The 22,179-nt window shown below is 47.1% G+C and overlaps 1 protein-coding gene and 1 long non-coding RNA gene across 3 annotated transcripts in view; one reads left to right on the plus strand and one right to left on the minus strand.

The window, feature by feature from the left end:
* The window catches only part of LOC310907097 (antigen-presenting glycoprotein CD1d-like), a 56,588-nt gene extending 53,780 nt beyond the window's left edge, over positions 1-2,808 (minus strand). Inside the window, exon 1 of the mRNA XM_083856967.1 lies at positions 2,297-2,808. Coding sequence (XP_083713093.1) covers positions 2,297-2,315 — 19 coding nt within the window. The 5' untranslated portion in view covers positions 2,316-2,808. The remainder of the gene's footprint in view (positions 1-2,296) is intronic.
* Positions 2,809-3,141: 333 nt separating this feature from the next.
* On the plus strand, positions 3,142-5,732 carry LOC310907101. 2 transcript variants are annotated; one of them, XR_014589549.1, is made up of 4 exons: positions 3,142-4,119; positions 4,960-5,176; positions 5,339-5,506; positions 5,599-5,732. It is a non-coding gene; the product is annotated as an uncharacterized lncRNA (long non-coding RNA). The 2 variants fall into 2 exon arrangements; XR_014589550.1 differs by lacking the exon at positions 5,599-5,732 and having other exon boundaries at positions 3,142-4,133; positions 5,339-5,502.
* The last annotated feature ends 16,447 nt before the right edge of the window (positions 5,733-22,179 follow it).

Genomic DNA, 22,179 nt, shown 5'->3' on the forward strand with positions numbered 1-22,179 from the left:
AGGTGTGGGGCAAGTTCTGTGGGCAGGGCTGGGCCCCAGCGTGGGGGTAGCTCTTGCAGGGTCACGGTGGGCTCACCTTGTCTCTCCAAAATTGCCATCCCATACCTCTTCAGCCTGAGGAAGTTGCTCTGCATATCCACATGGAGACAAAGTGCTCCATGAGCACTCTGACCTCTGCTTCTTGAGGCTCTTGCTGATCAGCTCTGCCACCTGTGATGGCTGCCATGACCCCCAGTGCTGTCTATCTACCTCAAAATCAGCGAGGTCTCTGCCACCCCAGCTGACATTCAGGAAGCCCTGCCTTGTATTGGGCTGCAGCACAGAACCTGCACAGAACTGCACCAGCAATGGCTCTGTCAAGGGAAAAGCCAGTGGAGAGGTCCCCTGAGTGTGTGGGACATGGATGGCATGAACTGGGGTCTGGCTGATGGCACATACAGGGATGGAGTGGAAAGCAGGGTGCAATGGCCAGCAGGGGGTCACGCCATGCTTCAGGAGACCCCAGACACCCTGCAAGCCTACAGAAGCCTCTTAAGAATAGAGTAGATACTGGTGTGCGGTGCTTCTTTAAAAAGAATTCTGTCCTCCAAAAGATTTGCCCCCAGTTTTCTCTTTCGTGATTCTGGCTGTGTCAATCCTGCAGTTCCAGGAAATTTGGTGGCAGCTTTCTGACACGCAGAGGGGTTCCTTGTGCCACATGGCAGGAGCTCTGAGGGGCATTTTTGGTCTGCTGCCCTGCCCAACCCTGCTAGTCATATGCCCCAGCAGCTGCAGGGTTTCAGGAGCTCTTACACCCGATGAGACATCAGATGCCATCCTGCTGAGGAGGAGGGCTCTGGCAGGGCTCCTTCCTCTACTCACACTGCTCTTCTGTCTGCTGAACTGTGGCGTGCACAAATTGGATGATATTGCACAAACCGATTTTGTACTGGGACGTGATCTTTTCCCCATCACCTTCAGCTGCAGCCTGGCTGGCCCGGGCCCAGTGGAAGCAGATGCTCCAGTGGGCAGGATGCACTGGTAAGATGCATATGTCCCCTACGAGTGCCACGCATGACACCTCAGCAGACCCGATGTTGGCAAAGAGGCCACTCAGGAGCTACTGGATAACCTGCAACTCTGCTAGGAGGGAGGATGGAGACAGGAAAGGGTGCAGGAAGGAGATGACTGGAGGTGCTAAAGGGGAAATGGCAAATGGAGGTGCTGGCAGGGGAACATGGGATTCAGATCAGATAGTAAGAAATTAATCTTCTGTGTGAGGGATAGATAAACACTGCCATATGTTACCCAAACGTATGGTGGAGCCCCATCCCTGGAAACGTTCAAGGCCAGGTTTTTTGGAGCTCTCAGCAGGGAAGGTGTCCCTGCCCATGGCAGAGGGCTTGGACTGAATGGCCTTTAAAGGTCCTTTTCACCCCAAAATCATTCTGTGCTTCTATGATTCTATGCTCTTCACCCTCCTCAGAGTTGCTTTCTTGTTTGACTTCACGCTCTTTTTGATTCTCTGTTTTACTTTCAACAATGGTTGTCTGCTGCAGATTTTAGCCATTTTATCCCCTCCCTCCCAGCTAGAGCTGCTGTCTGACTGCGAGAACAGCACCCTTGCTGCTTATTTGGGGTGATGGTTCCCCCCAGGAGAAGCACCTGTGCCAGGACCTGTGTCTGCCAAAGACCTGGACATGGTACGCAGGATAGAGGATGCTTGATAGGAAAGAGCATTTTTGTCCAGGCTTGGGGCTCCCTGATAGGGCCAGAACACCAGCCCAGCCCAGAGATCAATCCTGCCTTTCTGTGGCTGATGCTGCCTGCCCTGGAAGCATAAAGTCTCACGGGCTTGTGGTAAAAATCTCTGTGTGACAGCAGTGCCTGAAACACCGTTTAGCAGATGCAGCTCCCTAATAAATTAGGGGCTGCTCTAAGGGGCCCTCAGCACCCTGTGGATCTCAGATTTGCCTGGCACCCATGGGCTCCCTGCAGGGGGAGGACATCTTGCAGGCAAACTCAAGCCTCAAGGCCTCTTTTGGCACCACTCTTGTTTCTTCTACCCGTGTGCCCAAGGCTCTGTGTTGGAGCTGGTGGGACAGAAGTCCTGAGCTGGAGGCAGGAAGAGAGAGGGTGGGCAGGGACAAAGCATGCTTGGCTGGTGCATGGTGGGAGGTCACCCTCTGATGCTGGGAATTATCTGCTCCCCCATACGGCCCAGTGGCCTGGCCGTGCCTCCCCTGAGTGAACTTGTGGGGTCCTGTGACAGGGCGGGGGATGAGAACGGTTGAGGTGAGCCAGGGCTTCCACTTACCCTCTGGGTCTGCCCACATCCCAGGGAGGAGGATCGGGAGAAAGAGGAGGAGGAGGAGGAGATGGGGCTGCACGGTGCACGCGGCAAGGCTGAAGCAGCAGCAGCAGCAGCGACTGCGGGATCTCAAGCTTCAGGCCAGCGCAGCAGTCACTGCGGCGGCTCTCCACCAATTGGAGAATCGGTGTATGAGGGAGGGGCCCAGAGCTCCCAAGCTGAAGGCTGGAGATGTGTGGGAGGGACAAAAGCGCCTCGCTCCTCACGGCCGGCCGCCGCCCGTCCCCGGTGCCCCCGGCTGAGGCGGAGAGCCCGGGCCCGCTGGAGCCCGGCCGGGCGGCGCCGCGGACACCGGCCCGTCGTGCGGCCCGCCGGAGGCGAGATGCCGCCGCCCTCCCGGGGTCGCGCCCGCCCGAGAGGCCTCCGGACGGCTCCGGCGCCCGCCGGCCCCGCTCCGCTCCGCGCCCGCCGCTCCCGCCGCACACACCGAGCCCTCGCCTGCGGCCGGGGCTGCGGAGCGAGCGGAGCCGAGCGCCGCTTGGCCGAGAGCGGCCGAACCGCGCCGGGTGGAGCCGAACCGAGGCGAGCCCGGCCCGAGCCCGCCGAGCCCGGCTGCAGGTAGGGAGGGGACCGTGGGCCGGGGCGCGCAGCCCCTCTCCTCTGAGGGGGAGCGGGGCAGGAAGGGCCGGGGGGGCTGCCGGGCTCGGCCGGGGCCGGGCCGCTGAGGTCTTTCCTTTTCCCGCAGCGTTCGTATCCAGGGACGGACGGAGCCTCCCTCGCCACCCACTCGGTGAGGTGAAGTCCAGTTCCTAGAAGCAGCTGCATGATAGTGCCCCTCAGCATCGGTAAAGACACGAGGCAGAGAATAATTCAGCAGCTGCGGAACCATTTTGGATTGATTTTCACTCTCTTTTTCTTTAAATGAAAAGCAGAATGAGCTTTGGGAGTCAGGAAGTAAATTGATGCATTGATTTCATGCACAAGAGGGAAATTGGTGAATACGGGGAAATGATGTTGAAGCAATCAGATAACACAGTGGAAAACAGCTTCACCAACAGCTCTGACCTTCACTGGTGATTCTGAGCCAGCTTTCTGGGGGCATCTCAGCAGGAAGGGCTGAATCCTGTTTGAGCAAATAGGAATCCTACTGCCCTCCTGCCAGATAAAGTGATCTCAAAGGCTGGAATTCAAATTTTTTTTTTTTTTAAGTGTCTTAGCAATTACAGTATCTCCAAGTCCTGGCTGCTTCTGAGGAGAATCTGCCAAGGCAGGGAAAGGTACTTGGGAATTCTGAATATTTATTTGTGCATGCTCCGAAAAATGTATTAAGTCAACTCGAGTGTAATACTTGAAAACCTGTGAATATTGCCAATGTGATAATTTAATGGTGTGGTTGTATTTTTATTTTAAAGAAAATGTTGTTTTTCTGTAATTTTTAGGGGATTATTATGAATTTTCTCTAGGCAGGTAGTACCACCTTGCTGTGCCTTGGTAAGAAACCCCTGGGTCCTTCAGCCAGTTCTGCTTTCATGGGCCTACTGTGTTAGAAAAACAATTTGTTTCTTTTCAATATTTGTCAGACCACCCACCCAAAACTTTTGCTTCCTTCTCCTGCTGTTATATATCTAGGTGTGACTTGTTTGAATCTCTTACAAACAACTTTTCTGGTTTAGCTTTCCTTTCTGCAGGATTTCTGTGGAGGAGAAAAGCCTCAGATGGGGAATGCTTGAAGATCTACCAGAAACATTTCAACACTGGGCAGAAGTTCTCAGAGAGAAGCTACTGTCGTCAAAGGCAGGCAGATGATTGCTGTAACTTCTGTCCGAGAGGTAAATTCATTCGGGTAAGGCTTTTCATTTCTTGTGTAGGTAATTTTTCAGTACGTAGCTGAAAAGACCAAGAAGTGTGCTGTTGTCTTAATCCATATCATAATCCATCAACAAAATACTAAAATATCTGCATCAGACAGGAGACAACTGCTTGGAAGAAGTTCGAAGTGAAACCGGACCTTTGCAAATATTTGTTCTTGTCCAATATACACTCCAGAAAGTGGATACATTCAAATCTTATTGTAGCGACAGGAGGGTCTTGTAATTTGCTGTATTCACAGGAGACATCAAAGCAATTACCAAATAGATTTTCTATACCTTTTGGTATTTGATAAAGGTCTGCGTTATATATGCAAGAATATAATTTTTAATGCCATTATGTATCACAATTCTTTTATTTTGAGGTGTAATTGATTAAAATTGTGATTTCTCAGGGGTTTTACAGTCAGGAGCTGTAATTTAACCAAAAGTGTGGTAAATTACAGATAGACCCCAAACTGCACGTTATCGGCTTATGATTAGTTTCCTTTGAATAGCAGATTATGAGACATATTGGTTTGTTATATATTGCCATTCAAAATATCCTAAATAACATAGGAATGTGATTACGGCCCCTCCATGCTTGTGCAACTGTGGACATCATCAGACCTAAAATAAACGCAAAATTTCTGCTCCTATTCATTTATGTATTAAAAGCTGTGAAGTACTTGTGTCCCCTCTGGAATAAATCCCTATGTCTCCTCGGAGCTGCTGCTTTGCAGTAGAGCTTGGACACATTTTGTTTCTTAATAACTAGAGATCCACCAGTGGATGATTCCCATAGGTTCTCCTATTTTGTAGGAGCTGCACGGCGAGGTCAGCATTCTGAGGGAGGCAAAGCAGCTAAAGGCAAGGAACGTGGAGCATCCGGGGGCTTCTCCCACCCGAGTTTCTCCTGGAGCGTGCTGCATGTCACGCAGGATGTTTAACCCGGCTTTGGGGCGTTCTCCTGCGGTCCCGGCTCCAACTGCTGCCCCTGAGCCGAGGCCTTGCTGTGTCCCAGCACTAAACCCAGCAGGTGGGTCCTGCTTTTCCAGCCCTTTAATTCCACGGGCAATCCCAGATTCCCGGAGCTCCCCTGGGCCCAGCCTGGACTCGCTCCCTGGGAGCTGCACTTCAGTCTGCCTGAACCAAGGACCTCCTGTTTGAAACTTTATTCCTGCTGTTTTTCCTCTTGCAGGTAGTTGGCAAAAAAGGAGAGAGCCAGTAGGAAGTGAAGCCACAGGAAGGCCTTATCCCAGTGCAGGGTTCCCACTTTTCTCTCTGACTCCTGGAGAAATGCCTGAGCATGACCAGAGACTGTCCATTTGATTTCCAGCCCTTTCCAATAAATCGTTGCTTTCAGCTGGTTTGTGTTCCTGGTGTCATCCTCCTCCTCCTCCTCCATGCATTTGTCAATGGAATTGCTGTCTTTTGCTGAGTTGCATTTTGTTTTTCCAGGAATTGTGGCTCTTTTGTTCCGCTGAAACTTCGCAACTCTGCTGAGAGTTTCAGCTGTCAAATCCAAGTAAGATTGGAGTTCCTTTGGATTGTTACTCCCATAAATGAGAGATCCTTTTTCGAATAGGAGTAAACAGGCATGTTTAACTCCCTCTTCCCTTGACAATCGGAGCAGAGGAAGCAGATTTGAAATCCTCATTCCATGGGCTTCCACCGACTTCCTGACCGTTCCAAAAGTTTTCAGCGTTAGAAATTTCCGGGCTTGTTTTGCAGGCAAGCTGGGAGTTAGATATTATTCCTTCCTTTTATTTGATGTTTAGCCTCTCTCTGATTTTAGTAAGTCAGCATTTATTTTTTCCTATTTTCCATCCAAGTTGGAATTTTGCTACTTCTTAGGGGACATTTCCAAGGAAATTTACCCAATTAATGTTGGTAAATCCGGAATTGTTCAGCGCCGTATCCGCAGAATTCTGGGAATTCCCAGGAAAACTCGTTAAGTGTTTAATTGCCGTGATTCGTCTCTTTGTGAAGTTCAATTTGGTGCGTTTTTTATTATATAAGTTCCATTAAAACTTAAATCCCGGCCTAGTTGCTGTCCCTTGGACACAAGGGGGTGGTTCTTTCCTGCCTTGGCACATGTGGATGTTCATCCAAAGTGAACTTCCCGATAAAACAGAATTCGTTTCCAAGCAAAACTGGGATTTGTCTAGAAAACCTTATTTTCTGGGAGGCACTGGGTTTGTTTTCCCTATCCCTGCATAATCCAGGATGCTCCCAGAGCTGTGGTAGTCAGTGGCATAAAGGGGAAAGCTGTGTTTATTTAGTTTCATATTTTATTTTAATTATTATTTTCCTTTTTACTTTTTGATTTTTGTATTTTTTATGTTAAATATTGTATTGTGGTTAATGTTTTCATGGGGGTTTTTTTTGTTTTGTATTTTTAAAATGATTTGGGTTTATTTCTTTTATTTTTATATTTTTGTTCTGTTATTTACTTTTTAGTTTTTATTTTTCTTTATTACTATTTAAAATCCTAATTACTCTTAATTTTTTCATTTTTCAATTTATGGATATTTTAGATTTTACTTTCGTGATATTTTTTATTTTAAACAATTTATTATATTTTTAATTTATTTTAAATTTTATTTCTTTTTTACTCTTTTGAGGTTTTTTTTTTCAACTTTTATTTTATTTGTTTTATATTAATTTTTTTTTCATGTTTTCTTTATTCCGTTTTTTTTTTTATCCTACTCTTTTTTTCCCCTGAGCACGTGGAAAGTTGGCTGTGGGCAAGGAAGGAGTTGAGAAATGACCTCCCTCTCCGCTGGACGTCTGGATATAATCAAGAGCGCAGTTAGCAAAACTCCTCTGTATTTTCTGCTGAATTAAAAAACCTGAACGGAGAAGGCTGTGAACACCGTGGTGCCTTTCTTTTCCTTTCAAACCCTAAACAGGTCTCCTTCTCCCCGTGCACAGTATTGCCAGCAGTGACTCAATGCCGAGGTGTATTTCAGAGGCAGCGATAAAACTGTGCGGACATTTTATTTTGTAACTCTCCGAACCCCCTTGTTTATTAGCCAAGAAATCCAAAATTCAGAAAAAAAAAAAAAAAAACAAACAAACAAAAAAAAAAAAAAAAAAAAAAAAACAACCCCCCCCACAAACAACCCCCCCCCCCCCCAAAGCACGCAGAAAGAGAAAATGTGCCCATAATATTTTAATAAAGATTAAATATTTACCCCTTAGAAAACCAGGGTCATTCAATTCTAATTAACTGTGGTTCTGATCTGTTAGGTTAATGAATACATATGTTTAAAATATCAAGAAGAAAACACACACAAAAAAATAAATACATATATATAAGCAAGAAAAGGAGAACTATAAAATATGAAAAGTAATATCAATAAATCCACTCTATATTTTTACATGTTTCCTATATTATAATATGTAAAATATACCTACTATAATGTACATATCATAGATAAATTGTAATGATTAATAGAAATATCAAAATAAGAAATAGAAGAAATATTGAAGTGTAGCCTAAAATGAAGGCTTTTTTGGTTTTGGCTTGGTTGATGGCGGGGTTCTCGTAGTTGTTTTGGTTGGGGGTCTTTTGGGGCCTTTATTTTCGGGGATGTTTGGAAGGGGAATTTTGGCCACGTTCTTTTCTGTCTCCGCTCCCTACGGCGGCGCTGCCACCGTGTGGACACAGAGCGGTACTGCAGCTCTCCCCACCCGAGGCGTGTAGCAGCCCCGGGCTGTGATCTGTAAGGCAATGCTGCCATCCTGTGGATAAAAAGCGATACTGCAACGCTCCGCCGTGCCCGTCCCCGCGGGCCCGCAGCAGCCCCGAGCTGTGAGCTCACGGGCAGTGCTGCCGCCCGAGCGCCGAACGTTCACGGCCAAAAAGGTGGGAAAAAATGCGAGGACCCCGGGCGCGTGGCAGCCGGCTCCCTGCGCGCGACCTGGACCACGGAGACGCCCGGGAGCGATTTTTCCGCGGCGTACGCAGGTGCGCGGACACGGGATGGGGGCTGAGCGGCGCCACGGCAGTGTTCGGGCAGGGGATGTGGTCAGGGGCCTGTGCGAGCAGCCGAGGGGGACATTTGGGGGGGGTGCCACAACCAAGATGGCGGCGCGGCTCGGGGCGCTTGACCTTCTAAAGATGGCGGCGAAAAGGGCGGGAAAATGAGAGGACCCTATGTGTGTCTAGTTGAGTGCCTGCACAAAAATCCCGACCACGGCGCCGCCCGGGGGAAATTTTCTGTGCTTTCTCCACATGTAGGGACACGTGCTGTGGGTTCAGCCGCGCAGCAGCCGGGTTAAGGTTAGTGGATTTAGTCAGGCGTCTATGTTAAACACCGACGGGGGCCTTAAGCGTGCCACAACCAAGATGGCGTCTCGACCAGAATTGGCTTCAGCCACAACTAAGATGGCGGCAGGGAGGGGCGAAAGTGACGTAATGCTTCTCGCAACCGAAAAGAGCCGGGGGGGTGACGAGAACGACCGAGTGTTGCCGAACAGCCGAGAAGAGCCGACGGCTGAGGGAAAGCGCCGAGTTTCCCCGAAGAGCCGAAGCCAGCCGAGTTGCCCCGAACGTCGCTCCCCAGGACCCTGATTTTGGAATGCTTTATGGAATTAGCCGAGCAGCTTTTACTTCTGAGGTTTCCATAGAGAGGAAATGAGCTGTTCCATAGATTTATTTTTCGCAATGCGTTTTGAAATTATACCAGAATCTCCGCTCTCCCGTCAGACCCCGTGTCCCCGAGTTTTGAGGTTTCTCGTAAAGATTTTTCTGCCTATGCTGGAAACAGATTCCCCGGCACCACGGGGAGCGGCAGGATTTGGGGGGTCCCGGGGCCGGCACGGGGGTTCCCCGCGGCCCGGCCCGGCCCTGCCGGCGCCAGGAAATCGCCGTCGCCGTCCTCTCGTGCCCGGAGCCCCGGCAGGACGCCGGCGCAGCGCCGGCTGCGGGCGGAGCAGGAGCGGCTCCTGCCGCCCGCAGCGCTCCCGGTCCCGATCGCGACCGCCCTGGCGGGAGCGGGGCCGTGAGGGGAAAGCGGGGGGGGGGCTCGCGGAGCCGAGCTGGGATTGGCGGGGCCGGCGCTGCCTCCGCTTGTGATTGGTTGGGCTGACCTGGCCGGCGCTTCCTCAACAGGGATTGTCGGGGCCGGCGCTGCATCCGCTTGTGATTGGCTGAGCTGGCCGGCCCTGGGGCATAAATAGCGCCCTGAGGGGGCGGGGAGCGGCGTTTGGAGCTGCGCGGTTGGTCGATCGGTCGGAGCGCCGCTGCGCCGGGACGGGATGTCCGCAGCTGCCGGCCCGGGGAGCGAGGGTGAGCACGGACGCGACTCCCGCGTCCGCCTGCGCCAGTGTCTGGGGGCCGCCGGTGTCCTGGGGCAGTGGCGCCAGCCGTACCCAGGGCGGCCGGAGGCCTGGTGCGGCGCAGGAGGACCGGCTGTAGCTAGCAGGGGCCCGGCGAGAAGCGCTTCTGTAGTTTCTGGATTTAATGCAGCGTTTAAAGGATCAGAAATAAAACCGCGTTTTTTGCATTTTTTGTTATTTTTTGCTTTTATTAGAAGTAACTATGTTTTTCATATTTATTGCATCTTTTCACTATTTTGCTTGTTTCAATGCACTATTTTTGGTTCAATTTTTTTTTTCCCTGTTTTTTTCCCCATGGCAGTAAAATTCTCTAAAGCACTAAACTGGCTGCATAATGGCATTTTATCGGACAAAGTAATGCTGCTTCTCCCAGCCAGCACTGCACCGTTCTTGGTGCAATTTTTCACTGTTTCCTGTAGCCCCAGAATCCGTGGCTGTCCCTCAGGGTTCTGAAGGAGTGCTGTATTTGGATTTTTCGTTTCAGGATCTAAACTGTGGCATCTGGGCTGTATTCTAGGAACCCTGGAAAAGCAAGTTCTTATTCGTGAGGACCCATTAACTCTTGACAGTCGAGCTGTCTTGCAAGAGGTGCTGCAAAGGGTGAGATATCTTTTTTTTGTAATCATCTCTGTGAAACCTTAATATGCTTAAACAGTTTCTGCGGAACAGATGATTTCACCCAGAGCATTTCAGAGCATTGTAACACGTACTGGACTGCTTCATGTAATCGGTATCTTTATTTTTCCCAATGCGTTTTGAAATGATACCAGGATCTCTCCTCTCCCCTCGGACCCGGCTCGGCTGAGCTGTGAGGGGCGGGGCCGGCCCAGGGAGAAGGGCGGGGCCGAGGGCGATGGTCCCGCCCCCACCCCGAGCCCGCCCAGCGCCCGCCCTGCCCGGGATGGGGGCGGGGCCGGGCAGGGCCGGGGTTCTCGGTGTTTGGGTTTTGTCTGGGCTTGTCAGCCAAGTCATAAACAAGCCAACTCGGCTCCTGAACTCTCCAATGAATGTTTAAAATGCTTCCACAGAAGGACAAGTTAAGAGTGATTCCAAAGGAATGTTTGTAAATGAAGGGTAACGATTTCTGGGGAATTTCCTTGGGAATTATGAACCTCATGCATACGGACTTTCGGGGGTGGAATCCCCGTTGCAGCCTCGGGCACCTGCAGGAGAAGAGGGGTCCTTATCCACAGCAAGGGAAGCCCGGTGCCCCATCGTGTCAGGTGCAGACAATGAACCGTCCCGGGAATGAACAGCAAGTCCCCTCTGCCCTCAGCCTCGGAGTGGCAGCAGCTGCAGGTGAGAGATGCCACAGGATGGGGAGGGGAGAGAGGAGCCCCAGGTGTGAGCTGGGAACAGTGAGGGGGGACAGAGCAGGCACAGGTGGGGCTGTGATGGATAACGATGGGGCGGTTCCAGCCGGGAGCTGTTTAAAAGGGGAGCCTCAGCTCAGCTGAGTATCGAGCTGTGAGGAGTGAGGAGTTTATCCTGAGGTTCTGGGTGTGATTCATGGAGAGACTACAAGAGCATTTGGATTTGGAGCATTTCCTCGGGAAGCGCCGAGGGACAAACCTTTGTGCCAAACAGGTAAATAACCCAGTGCGGGTTTATTGGGGGGACTTTTTTCCTTTTCAGCTTCGTCTCACCAATCCCTCCCCGGTGCTCCCAGAAGAAAAAGGAGTTATGGAGACAAAAGGAGTTCAAATTGATGGAAGAAACTCCTTTTTTCTGTTGTTATCCGTGTTTAAAGTGGCGAGATTTTCTTTTCAGCTGAAATTTTAATTAATAGTGGCCCTTCTATGTGGCTTCTTTTCAATATGAGGTTCTTAGGTGGTGTGTCGTGTTTTGTCTGTCTTTTTTTGGTATTATTTATTGTGAGTAATTTGGGTTTTGAGTGAAGGTAACCTCATGTGTGAGTTTGTTTGTATTTGAGGTAGAACTAATTTAAGTAGCTTTTTTGAGAGACTTCTGAAATGTGTTATTGGGGTTTTGTGTGTTGTATGGAGGGATTCAGGTTGGGTAGGGCTGGTTTTTTTTCTGTTTGGTGGTTTTTAATGATTTATTGTGTAGCTTTATTCTCTTTGTAGGTGGTGTGATGACGGATATGTGGTGTATTTATTTCATGTTCGGTTTCATAGCTCACATGATCAGAGTATTTTTGAACTGAGTTTTGTTACTGAGTTGTTTTTGGGGGATATTGTGTTTTTCAAGAGTTTGTTTTCTAAGGTTTACAGTGGTGTAATTGGCTGTGGTGTGAGGTATAGGGGAGGTTTTTATTTATTTAGCGGTGGCTTTAATCATGGCAATGGTGTTGTGTTTGTTTTAGTGGGTTTGAGTCAGTGTGATGTAGTTCATTTTTTAGGGTTTCTTAATATTTATAATTAGATTATTGTTTTATGGGATTTGTTTATTTAGCATGCTTGACTACAGTGTATGTTTTATAATTTTGGATAATTTAGGGGATATTGTTTGTAGCCAAATGGATCTTTTGGTTTTGTGTGTATTTATAGGTGATCTGTTTGTTTTGGTGGTTCTGAGGTATTATGGGTTCATTGAGTTAGGAATAATTGGTTTTGGTACTGTTAATTGAAGTATATTTGTGCTGTTTTTATTCTTGTGGGTTGATTTGTTTGTTGTTGTGGTTTAGGGTAAACCTGAGAGGAAACTTTTGAATAGGGTTTTTTTTAGAGAGTAAACCAAAATGGTCTCTCTTTTAAATTGGTTTGTGAAAGAATTTCTTTAGGAAGAAATGGAAAAAACTATTTATTTAACAAAGAAAGTGGTCATAAGCATAAAGAATAAATAACAAAAAATAATAAAACACTTTGTTTTTCTGAAAGGAGATGGTAAATTCAGCAAGTCCTTGCTGTGGGCTGTAGCTCAGCTCCTTTGGTCTCTTATCCGCTGTTCTGGTGTTGATAAAATGCTGAGGTCCAGGCCCCGTGGCTGCAGGTGCAGCTCTCGGTGCTTCTCTGGGTTTTTCAGTCTGCAGGAGGTTTAATGAACCCAAAGAAAAAGGGGAAATAATCAGTGCAGGGAACTTCTCTGCCCTAAAACTAACTAAGAGCGAAGGAGATCTGTGTGCTGCAGTCTGTCAGTGCTTGGGCTGAATACAGTGGACAGGGAATGCACAGGAGTGACCACTGTTTTCTTAAAACAGGCTGCGTGCTTTTTATTTCCTTGCTTTGCTCTCAAAATCAGTCTGAAAGGTACTGAAGGCGTTTCTGAAGTAGTTATTTTGAATTTTTGAGGGGTTTTGGTGTTTAAATTATTTATTTTGGAGGAAGTTTGTTTGAAGTTTTTGCTTAGTTATAATGAAATTATTTTATTTTTAATTAGAAGTTTTATTGCAGTTAAAGGTAGAGGCTTTTTTTGTTCTGTTAGTAATAGAAAATAGGCTTTGATTTGGTATGTAGTGATGGGATTGGTGTATATGGTCTACATGTGTGGACTAAGGATTTAAAAGTCTGTGGTTTTGACGTACTAGGTTAATAAATTTCTATAGGTCAAGGAATATAGGTTTTCTAGTTTTTATGTGGTTAGAGGCAGGTATTTCAGTTGGGGGTGTTCTGGGTGTATATTTCAGAGGTTTTTTGAGGAGAATGGAGATGGGGTTATTTTTATTATATTTGGAAAATGGACTAGGAATAATAAGAGTTGGCTTTTTTTTAATGGACTTTTGTTTGTGTTTTGTTTTCTAAAATGGATATATTTGTGTGGTCAGGGCAGTGGTGTTTCTGGTGCAACTCTGAGCATCCCTTATTGTTTGTGTGTTTCAGGTGGTCACTTGTCGCACACTGAGATCCTCTCACCCAACAGCCCTGCTGAGATCATCCGTGGATGTTTGGTTTTCTTTATGGCACCTGACTGAGACAGCAGGAATTTCCCTGAGGCAGAGACAGCCTTCCTTGGCCTCGATGTGGATTCTCATCCCTGGACATCCCAGAGATAAGTGAAGGGCTAAAAGCCACAGAGGGGGTGAAAGTGGGATGTGGGTTGGGAGTCACTGGGAGGGATTTTTGGGTCTGGTTTGGAGGTGGGGATGTCCAAGCTGTGACCCCTTTAGGGCACGTGAAGGGAAGGTCTCACAGTGCTGAGGTGTGCAGGGCAGAGCAGTCCCAGGGCACGTCGTGTCACTTGTCTGTTGTGCACTCTGTGTCTGTTGTGTGTTTTGTTTTGTGTGTCTTTTGCCTTAACCCTTCAAGGGGTCTTTTGGAGACCCGAGGCATTGTTCTTAACATCTCCCTGTTCCTTGGACAGGCACTGATATCATTGAACTTTGAATCAGGTGCTCAGACACACATCAGAATCCATCTCTCTTCACAACCTTCCAGACTGGTTCCTTTCCAGGTCTTGTTCTGAGCTGTATCAACAGCTGTGCATTGCCACCATCCATTCAGGCAGATTAGGTCTTCTAAAAGTGCACAGCTGAGTGAAGGATTCTGACCGTAGGATTCTCAGGCATCCGTCTCTGCATTTCTTGGGATCAGTGATCCCGTTGCCATCTTCTTCCTGCAGGGTTCTCTGAGCCTGGTCAGCTCCCCATGGGTCTTACTCGGTCATCTCATTGCGAGTTCTCTCGGTCTTCAGGGTCATTTTTCTTGCCCAGATATTTCTGTCCCTGTTGTGTTCCCCCTTTTGTCCTGTCCTGTGTCACGGGTGTTGGTGTGTTTGGCCTGGAGCTGCTCTGCCTTGTTGCTCAGTCTGGGTGTAGGGGGAATGGGACAAGTCCTGGGGACTTGAAATTTGTCATGTAGGGTGTAGTTGGGCTGTAGAGGGTATTCCTAGATTGACACAAAGTGTCTGGAATTGTCAAGTTCTCCTTGGTAAAAATCAATGGTAAGGACTGAAAACATGAGAGACTGGCAAGTTATACATACCAGAGACATGTTTTTCTTTTTCTTTTTTTTTTTTTTTTTTTTTTTTTTTTTTAATAGCTGTGAGACTTACATCTTGATTTTGAGACTCTCTTTTTTGTCCAACTTTTTTGTTAAAAAATCTTATTTTGAAGTGCCTCAACCAAGGAGATCCTGTTTGAAACTTTATCCCTGTTGCTTTTCCTCTTGCAGGTAGTTGGCAAAAAAGGATGGAGCCAGTAGGAAGCAAAGCCCCTGGAAGGCCTCATCCCAGTCCAGCTGTTGTTTTGTGTTCTTGAAAAGATTTTATATTTATTTTTTATTTTTAACTTTTTTTAATATTGCTTTTAGATTTTTTTTGATTTTTATTTTATTTCCATGTTTTTATTGTATTTTTAATTTTTACAACTTTTTATTAATTTTTATTCAATTTTTTTTTTTTTTTTTTTTTCATGTTTTCTTTGTTCCTTTTTTAAATACTATTTCTTACCCGGAGTACGTGGAAGTTGGACCCTAAAGGAGAGAAAAACCAGGAAAAGACTGACATCAAAGAACACTAAATTCATTTGTGCCACGCTTTAATAGAAATAGGATACAGGATAGCATGAATAAAGACCAAGCATTCTCTGTTTTCCAGGAGACTCCCATTCTCTGAACACTGACCACCCTTCTGGTGGATTTCTACACAGAAACCATTAACTTGTTTATTGTATTTCTCCCTCTATGTATTTTAATGTGGGTTTTTTTTGTTTGGTTTTTTTTTAGTGGTTTTTTTTTTTTTTTTTTTTGTTTTGTTTTGTTTTGTTTTGTTTTGTTTTGTTTTGTTTTTTTGTGGTTTTTTTTTTTTTTTTTTAATTTTTTTTTTCCATACTCTTTCTTACCCTGTGTAGGTGGAAGTTTGGCTGTTGGTAAGAAAGAAGTTGAAAAATGACCTCCATGTCCATTGGAGGTCTGGATATAACTGAGAGTGCAGTTAGTGAAAAACCTCTGTATTTTCTGCTGAATTAAAACCTGAATGGAGAAAGCTGTGAACACTGTGGTGCCTTTTTTTCTTTTAGGTCTCATTTTCCCCATGCACAGTATTGCCAGCAGTAACTTGATGTCAAGGTGTATTTCAGAGACAGCAATAAAACTAAGTAGACATTTTAATTTGTAACTCTCTGAACTGCCTTGTTTATTAGCCAAGAAATCTAAAGCTAAGCAAACAAAAAAACCCCAAAACAAAGCCCCCCACAAACACCCCCCTCAAAAAGCAGGCAGAATGGGAAAATTATTTTATTATTTTATATTATTATTTTAAAATCATTTTTATTATTATTAATTACTATTTTAATAAAGATTAAATATTTACCCCTTAGAAAACCAGGGTCATTCAATTCTAATTAACTGTGGTTCTGGTGTCTTAGGTTAATCAATTCATATGGTTTAAAATATTGTTTAAAATATCAAGAAGTAAATAAAAAAAAATACAAATACAAAAAAAAAAAGGAAAATATAAGTAACAAGAGAACTATAAAATATGAAAGATAATATCAATAGATACACTATATATTACCTGTTCCATATATTATAATATGTAATGTATACCTAATATAATGTGCATGATATAATAGGTAAATTATAATAATATAAATAGGTAGGTAATATAAATAGATAAATTATAGTAGATAAATACATGATATAATGGAAATATCATAATAAGAAATAGAAGAAATATTTAAATATGGCCTAAAATGAAGACTTTTTTGGTTTTGGCTTGGTTGATGGTGGGATTCTCGTACTTGTTGTGGTTGGGGGTCTTTTGGGGCTTTTATTTTCGGGGATGTTTGGAAGGGGAATTTTGGCCACATTCTTTTCTGCCTCCTCTCCCTGCGACAGTGGTGCCACCGTGTGGAGAAAGAGCGGTACTGCAGCTCCCCCTTCCTGGCACCGGGCTGTGATCTGTGAGGCAATGCTGCCATCTCGTGGATAAAAAGCGGTACTGCAGTTATCCCCCTTGCCCGTAGCAGCCCCGTTCTCTGAGCTCACGGGCAGTGCTGCCGCCCGAGGACAGAAAGATCACGGCCAAAAAAGGGGGAAAAAAAAATGAGGGGACGCAGGGCACGTGGCAGCCGGGTGCCTGCGCGCGACCCGGACCACGGAGCCACCCGGGAGCGATTTTTCCGCGGCATACGCAGGTGCGTGGACACGGGATGGGGGCTGAGCGGCGCCACGGCAGTGTTTGGGCAGTCGATGTTGTCAGGCGCTTGTGCGAGCAGCCGAGGGGGACATTTGGGGAGGGTGCCACAACCAAGATGGCGGCGCGGCTCGCGGCGCTTGACCTTCTCAAGATGGCGGCGACAAGGGCGGGAAAGAGAGAGGACCCGATGTGTGTCTAGTTGACTGCCTGCACAAAAATCCCGACCACGGCGCCGCCCGGAGACAATTTTCTGTGGCGTCTCCAGGTGTAGAGACACGGGCTGTGGGTTCAGCCGCGCTGCAGGCGGGTTGAAATTACTCGTTTTAGTCAGGCGCCTGTGTTAGACACCTATGGTGGGGCCTTAAGGGGCGCCACAACCAAGATGGCGGCTCGGCTCGCTGCTCTTGACCTTTTAAAGATGGCGGCGGGGAGGGGCGAAAGTGACGTAATGCTGTCTGCCACCAAAAAAGGCGAGGTGTGACGAAAATGACCGAGAGTTGACGAACAGCCGAGAATAGCTGACGCCTGACGGAAATGACCGAGTTTATCCGAACAGCCGAAAATAGCCGACGGCTGACGGAAATCGCCGGGTTTCCCCGAACAGCCGAACCCAGCCGGGTCTCCCCGAACAGCCGAACACGTCCGACTTTCCCCGAACGTCGCCCCCCCTCAGCCGAACCGAACGCGCTGAGGGCAGTTCCAGGGTGGCCCCGGACCGGTGTCCGCCCTCACTGCCGCTTCCTCGGCGGGCCATTCAAGGCGGTGTCGGGGCCGCTGCCGATCCCCCGGCGGGCGGGCGGGACACGCTGGCGCTGTACCCAGAGTTGGAGCACTCGCTGTCGGCGCTGGAGCCGAGCCCGGGGTTCCCGGGGAAGGTGGCAAGGATCAGCCAGTAAAACGCCCGGATTGCTCGTGTGGCCCTGAGAGCCCCCAGAACATTGATTTGGGGGGGTCTGTGCCAGCCGCTTATGCCCTAATGGAGTGGGATTTCTCACAAGGACACGCCGTGAGATGGACAAGGGGAAGGGCTTCATCAGGATGAAGGGAGGCTGAAACGACGCGGAAAGAACTCCACAACTAATCCGAGTTGTTAGAGCGGTTTGTATTTATTGACGTGGGGAATAATTTTATCAAAGACACGCATACCCCCCAGGGGATTTGCCCCCTTTCTTATTTTCTGAGGTTTTACATATTCATGATATCTTACAGACTTTCTTCATACATACTTATTTTTTGATCTTGCTTATTTTCCTTTGATATGGTAATCACTTTATGCTTTTCTGGGCACGCTCAGTGTTTAGTGGTGGTGGTCTCCAGGCCGTGGTGGGGGTCATTTTTTATTCATTTTTTCACCTTTATCTTTCTCACGTGTGCTTTGGCTTTTTTGGCACAATTTTAAGAGAATGTATTGTTTTAGAGTCTGTGTTGTTTTCTTTACTTGTGCTCTTAATGCTGTTATTCTGTTGTTTAGGTTAGTTCTTGTAGTTAATTTTCTGATTGTGCTGAAGGTTTCATATTTGTAATGTTTAAATATATGCAAAAAAGTAATAAGCACAGTATTACTAAATGCTGTCTTATATATTTTAAAATATTACTTGGAATATATTCTATTATACTGTATATGCTCTTTAATTTACTATAAAGGATTAGTTGTGATTTTTCAGTTTATGCCTCAGAGGCCGGTTTAGATTAAATATCAGGAAGGAATTGTTCCCTGTGAGGGCAGCGGGGCCCTGGCACAGGTTCCCCAGAGAAGCTGTGGCTGCCCCTGGATCTGGTGGAAGGTGTCCGTGCCCTGGGTGGGGGCTGGAATGGGATGAGCTTTCCCTTCCACAATTCAGTGATTCTGGTGGTCTTACTGAGCTCAGTCAGCCTGAGGAGCTGTTGCAAATTCAGGCTGGAAGTTGAGTGCTTGTAATTTACACAGTGTAAAACAAGAATGAGCGCTTAAAAAAATTCTACTGCATGATTTTTTTAATATAAAAAGCAGGGGGAGAGGTGCTTCCTTTTATTTTCTTCTGATTCAATTGTATTTCTCACTTACAGCACCGTAGAAACCCTGTTCTGTTTTGGCTGCTGAAGGACACTGCAGCATCTCCAGGTGCACCTGAAGGCATCTCGACACCGAGAGAGATTTGTTCTGTTTCCGCATTGACTCTGTTGAAAGGTAAACACAGAATGTCCACGGGTCACCCTGCCAGCTCCACTTGGCTCAGCAGGCATCGCAGGGAGGGACCTCCTGTCATCTCTCTGGTGAGTCTGGAGGTGAGTTTTTCTGCTGCTCTGGGGCTGTGCTGGGACCCCTCAAATTCCAGTCAGAGGTGCTGGGCACTGCTGGGCCTTGGGGACACCACTGAGAGGCAGCTGCTTTGGTTCTTAATACCTAGAAATCCATGGATTGCTGGGTGATTTCCATAAGTTCTCCTATTTTGTGGGAGCTGCAGGGTGAGGTCAGTATTCTGAGGGAGGCCCTGGCAAAGCTGCCAAGGACAAGGAACATGGAGCATCCGGGGGATTCTCCCACCTGAGTTTCTCCCGGAGCGTGCTGCGTGTCATGCTGGATGTTTAACCTGGCTTTGTGGTGTTCTCCTGCAGTCCCAGCTCCAACTGCTGCCCCTGAGCCGAGGCCTTGCTGTGTCCCAGCACTAAACCCGGCAGGTGGGTCCTGCTTTTCCAGCCCTTTAATCCCACGGGCAATCCCAGATTCCCGGAGCTCCCCTGGGCACAGCCTGGACTCGCTCCCTGGGAGCTGCACTTCAGTCTGCCTGAACCAAGGACCTCCTGTTTGAAACTTTATTCCTGCTGTTTTTCCTCTTGCAGGTAGTCGGCAAAAAAGGAGAGAGCCAGTGGGAAGTGGAGGCACTGGAAAGCCTTATCCCAGTGCAGGGTTCCCACTTTTCTCTCTGACTCCTGGAGAAATGCCTGATCAGAACCAGAGAGTGTCCATTTGATTTCCTGCCCTTTACAGTAGATCGTTGCTTTCAGCTGGTTTGTGTTCCTGGTGTCATCCTCCTCCTCCTCCTCCATGGATTTGTCAATAGAATTCCTGACTTTTGCTGAGTTGAATTTTGTTATTCCAGCAATTGTGGCTCTTTGGTTCCACTGAAACTTCCCATCTCTGCTGGGAGTTTCATCTGTCAAATCCAAGTAAGATTGGAGTTTCTTTGGATTGTTACTCCCACAAATGAGAGATCCTTCTGGAATAGGAGTAAATTGGCATGTTTAACTCCCTCTTCCCTTGAAAATCAGAGCAGAGGCAGCAGATTTGAAATCATCATTCCATGGACTTCCACAGACTTCCTGGCTGTTCCAAAAGTTTTCCATGTTAGAAATTCCTGAGCTTGTTTTCCAGGCAAGCTGGGAGTTGGATATTATTCCTTCCTTTTATTTGATGTTTAGCCTCTCTCTGATTTTAGTAAGGCTATATTTTTTTTCCTATTTTCTATCCTAATTGGAATTTTGCTAATTCTTAGGGGACATTTCCAAGGAAATTTCCCCAGTTAAGGTTGGTAAATCAGGAATGTGTCAGCACCATATCCACAGAATTCTGGGAATTCCCAGGAAAACTTGTAAGGTGTTTAATTGCCTTGATTAATCTCGTTTTCAAGTTCAGTTGAGTGTGTTTTTAATTACATAAGTTCCATTAAAACTTAAATCCTGGCCTAGTTGCTGTTCCTTGGACACAAGGGGGTGGTTCTTTCCTGCCTTGGCACATGTGGGTGTTCATCCCAAGTGAGCTTCCTGCTAAAACAGAATTTGTTTCCAAGAATTTTCTAGAAAACCTTTTTTTCTGGGAGGCACTGGGTTTGTTTTCCCTATCCCTGCCTAATCAAGAGAACTCCTGGGGCCTGTGTTAGGCAGTGGCATGAGGGAAGGGCTGTGTTTTTTTAATTTTGTATTTTATTTTACTTTTTTTTTTTTTTTTGTATTTTATGTTAAATATTGTATTGTGGTTAATGTTTTAATATATTTTTTGTTTTGTCTTTTTAAAATGCTTTTGGTTTATTTCTTTAATTTTTATATTTTTAGTCTTTTATTTATTTTTAAAATTTAAAAATTTTTCTTTATTACTATTTAAAATCTTAATGACTTTTATTTTTTTTAAAATTTATGGATATTATTTCAGTTTTTACATTCATGTTATTTATTTTGTATTTTAAATTTTTAAATTATATTTTAAATTTATTTTAGATTTTATTAATTTCTTTTTTTCTTTTTAATAACTTTTGAGGTTTTTTAAAAATTTTAATTTTGTTTTATTTTATTTTATAATTTTTTTTTTCATGTTTTCATTGTTCCTTTTTTTTTTCCTTACTCTTTTTTTTCCCCCGAGTATGTGGAAGTTTGTTCCCGCCCCCATCCCGGGCAGGATAGGGCGTGGGGCGGAGCGTGGGGCGGGGCGTGGGGCGGGGCGTGGGGCGGGGCGTGGGGCGGGGCGTGGGGCGGGGCGTGGGGCGGGGCGTGGGGCGGAGCCGGGGGCGGAGCCGGGGGCGGAGCCGGGGGCGGAGCCGGGGGCGGAGCCGGGGGCGGAGCCGGGGGCGGAGCCGGGGGCGGAGCCGGGGGCGGAGCCGGGGGCGGAGCCGGGGGCGGAGCCGGGGGCGGAGCCGGGGGCGGAGCCGGGGGCGGAGCCGGGGGCGGAGCCGGGGGCGGAGCCGGGGGCGGAGCCGGGGGCGGAGCCGGGGGCGGAGCCGGGGAGCTCACGGGGCAGGGCCGGGCAGGGCCGGAGTTCTCGGTGTTTGGGTTTTGTCTGGGCTTGTCCAGCCAAGTCATAAACAAGCCAACTCGGCTCCTGAACTCTCCAATGAACGTTTGAAACGCTTCCACAGAAGGACAAGTCAGGAGTGATTCTAAAGGAATATTTGTAAATGAAGGGTAACGATTTCTGGGGAATTTCCTTAGGAATTATGAACCTCAGGCATATGGATTTTCGGGGGTGGAATCCCAGTTCCAGCCTCGGGCACCTGCAGGAGAAGAGGGGTCCTTATCCACAGCAAGGGAAGCCCGGTGCCCCATCGTGTCAGGTGCAGACAATGAACCGTCTCGGGAATGAACAGCAAGTCCCCTCTGCCTCACCCTCGGGCTGGCCGCAGCTGCAGGTGAGAGATGCCACAGGATGGGGAGGGGAGAGAGCAGCCCCAGGTGGAGCTATGATGGATAATGATGGGGCGGTTCCAGGTTAAGAGGGCAGCCCCAGCTCATTCTGGTATCCAGCCGTGGGGAGTGAGGAGCTCACGCTGAGGTCCTGGCTTTGGGTCATGAGGAGCACGTGGGTTTGGAGCGTTACTTGGGAGGCGATGGGGATCAAACCTTTATACTGAGCAACAGCACACGGTCAACCAGTGTGGGTTTATAGAGGGGACTTTTTTTTCCTTTTCAGCTTCATCTTAATAAACCCTCCCCGGTGCTCCCAGACGATAAAGGAGTTATGGAGACAAAAGGAGTTCAAATTGATTGAAGAAACTCCTTTTTTCTGTTGTTGTCTGTGTTTAAAGTGGAGGGATTTTCTTTTCACCTGGAATTTAAATGAATAGTGGCACTTCTATGTGGCTTTTATTCAATATGATGTTCTTAGGTGGTGCGTAGTGTTTTGTGTGACTTTTTTTGGTATTATTTGTTATATATAATTTGATTTTTGAGCAAAGGTAACTTTATGTGTGG

The sequence above is a fragment of the Zosterops lateralis genome (genome assembly GCF_965231275.1).
Source record: "Zosterops lateralis genome assembly, chromosome: 3".
Taxonomy (NCBI): domain Eukaryota; kingdom Metazoa; phylum Chordata; class Aves; order Passeriformes; family Zosteropidae; genus Zosterops; species Zosterops lateralis.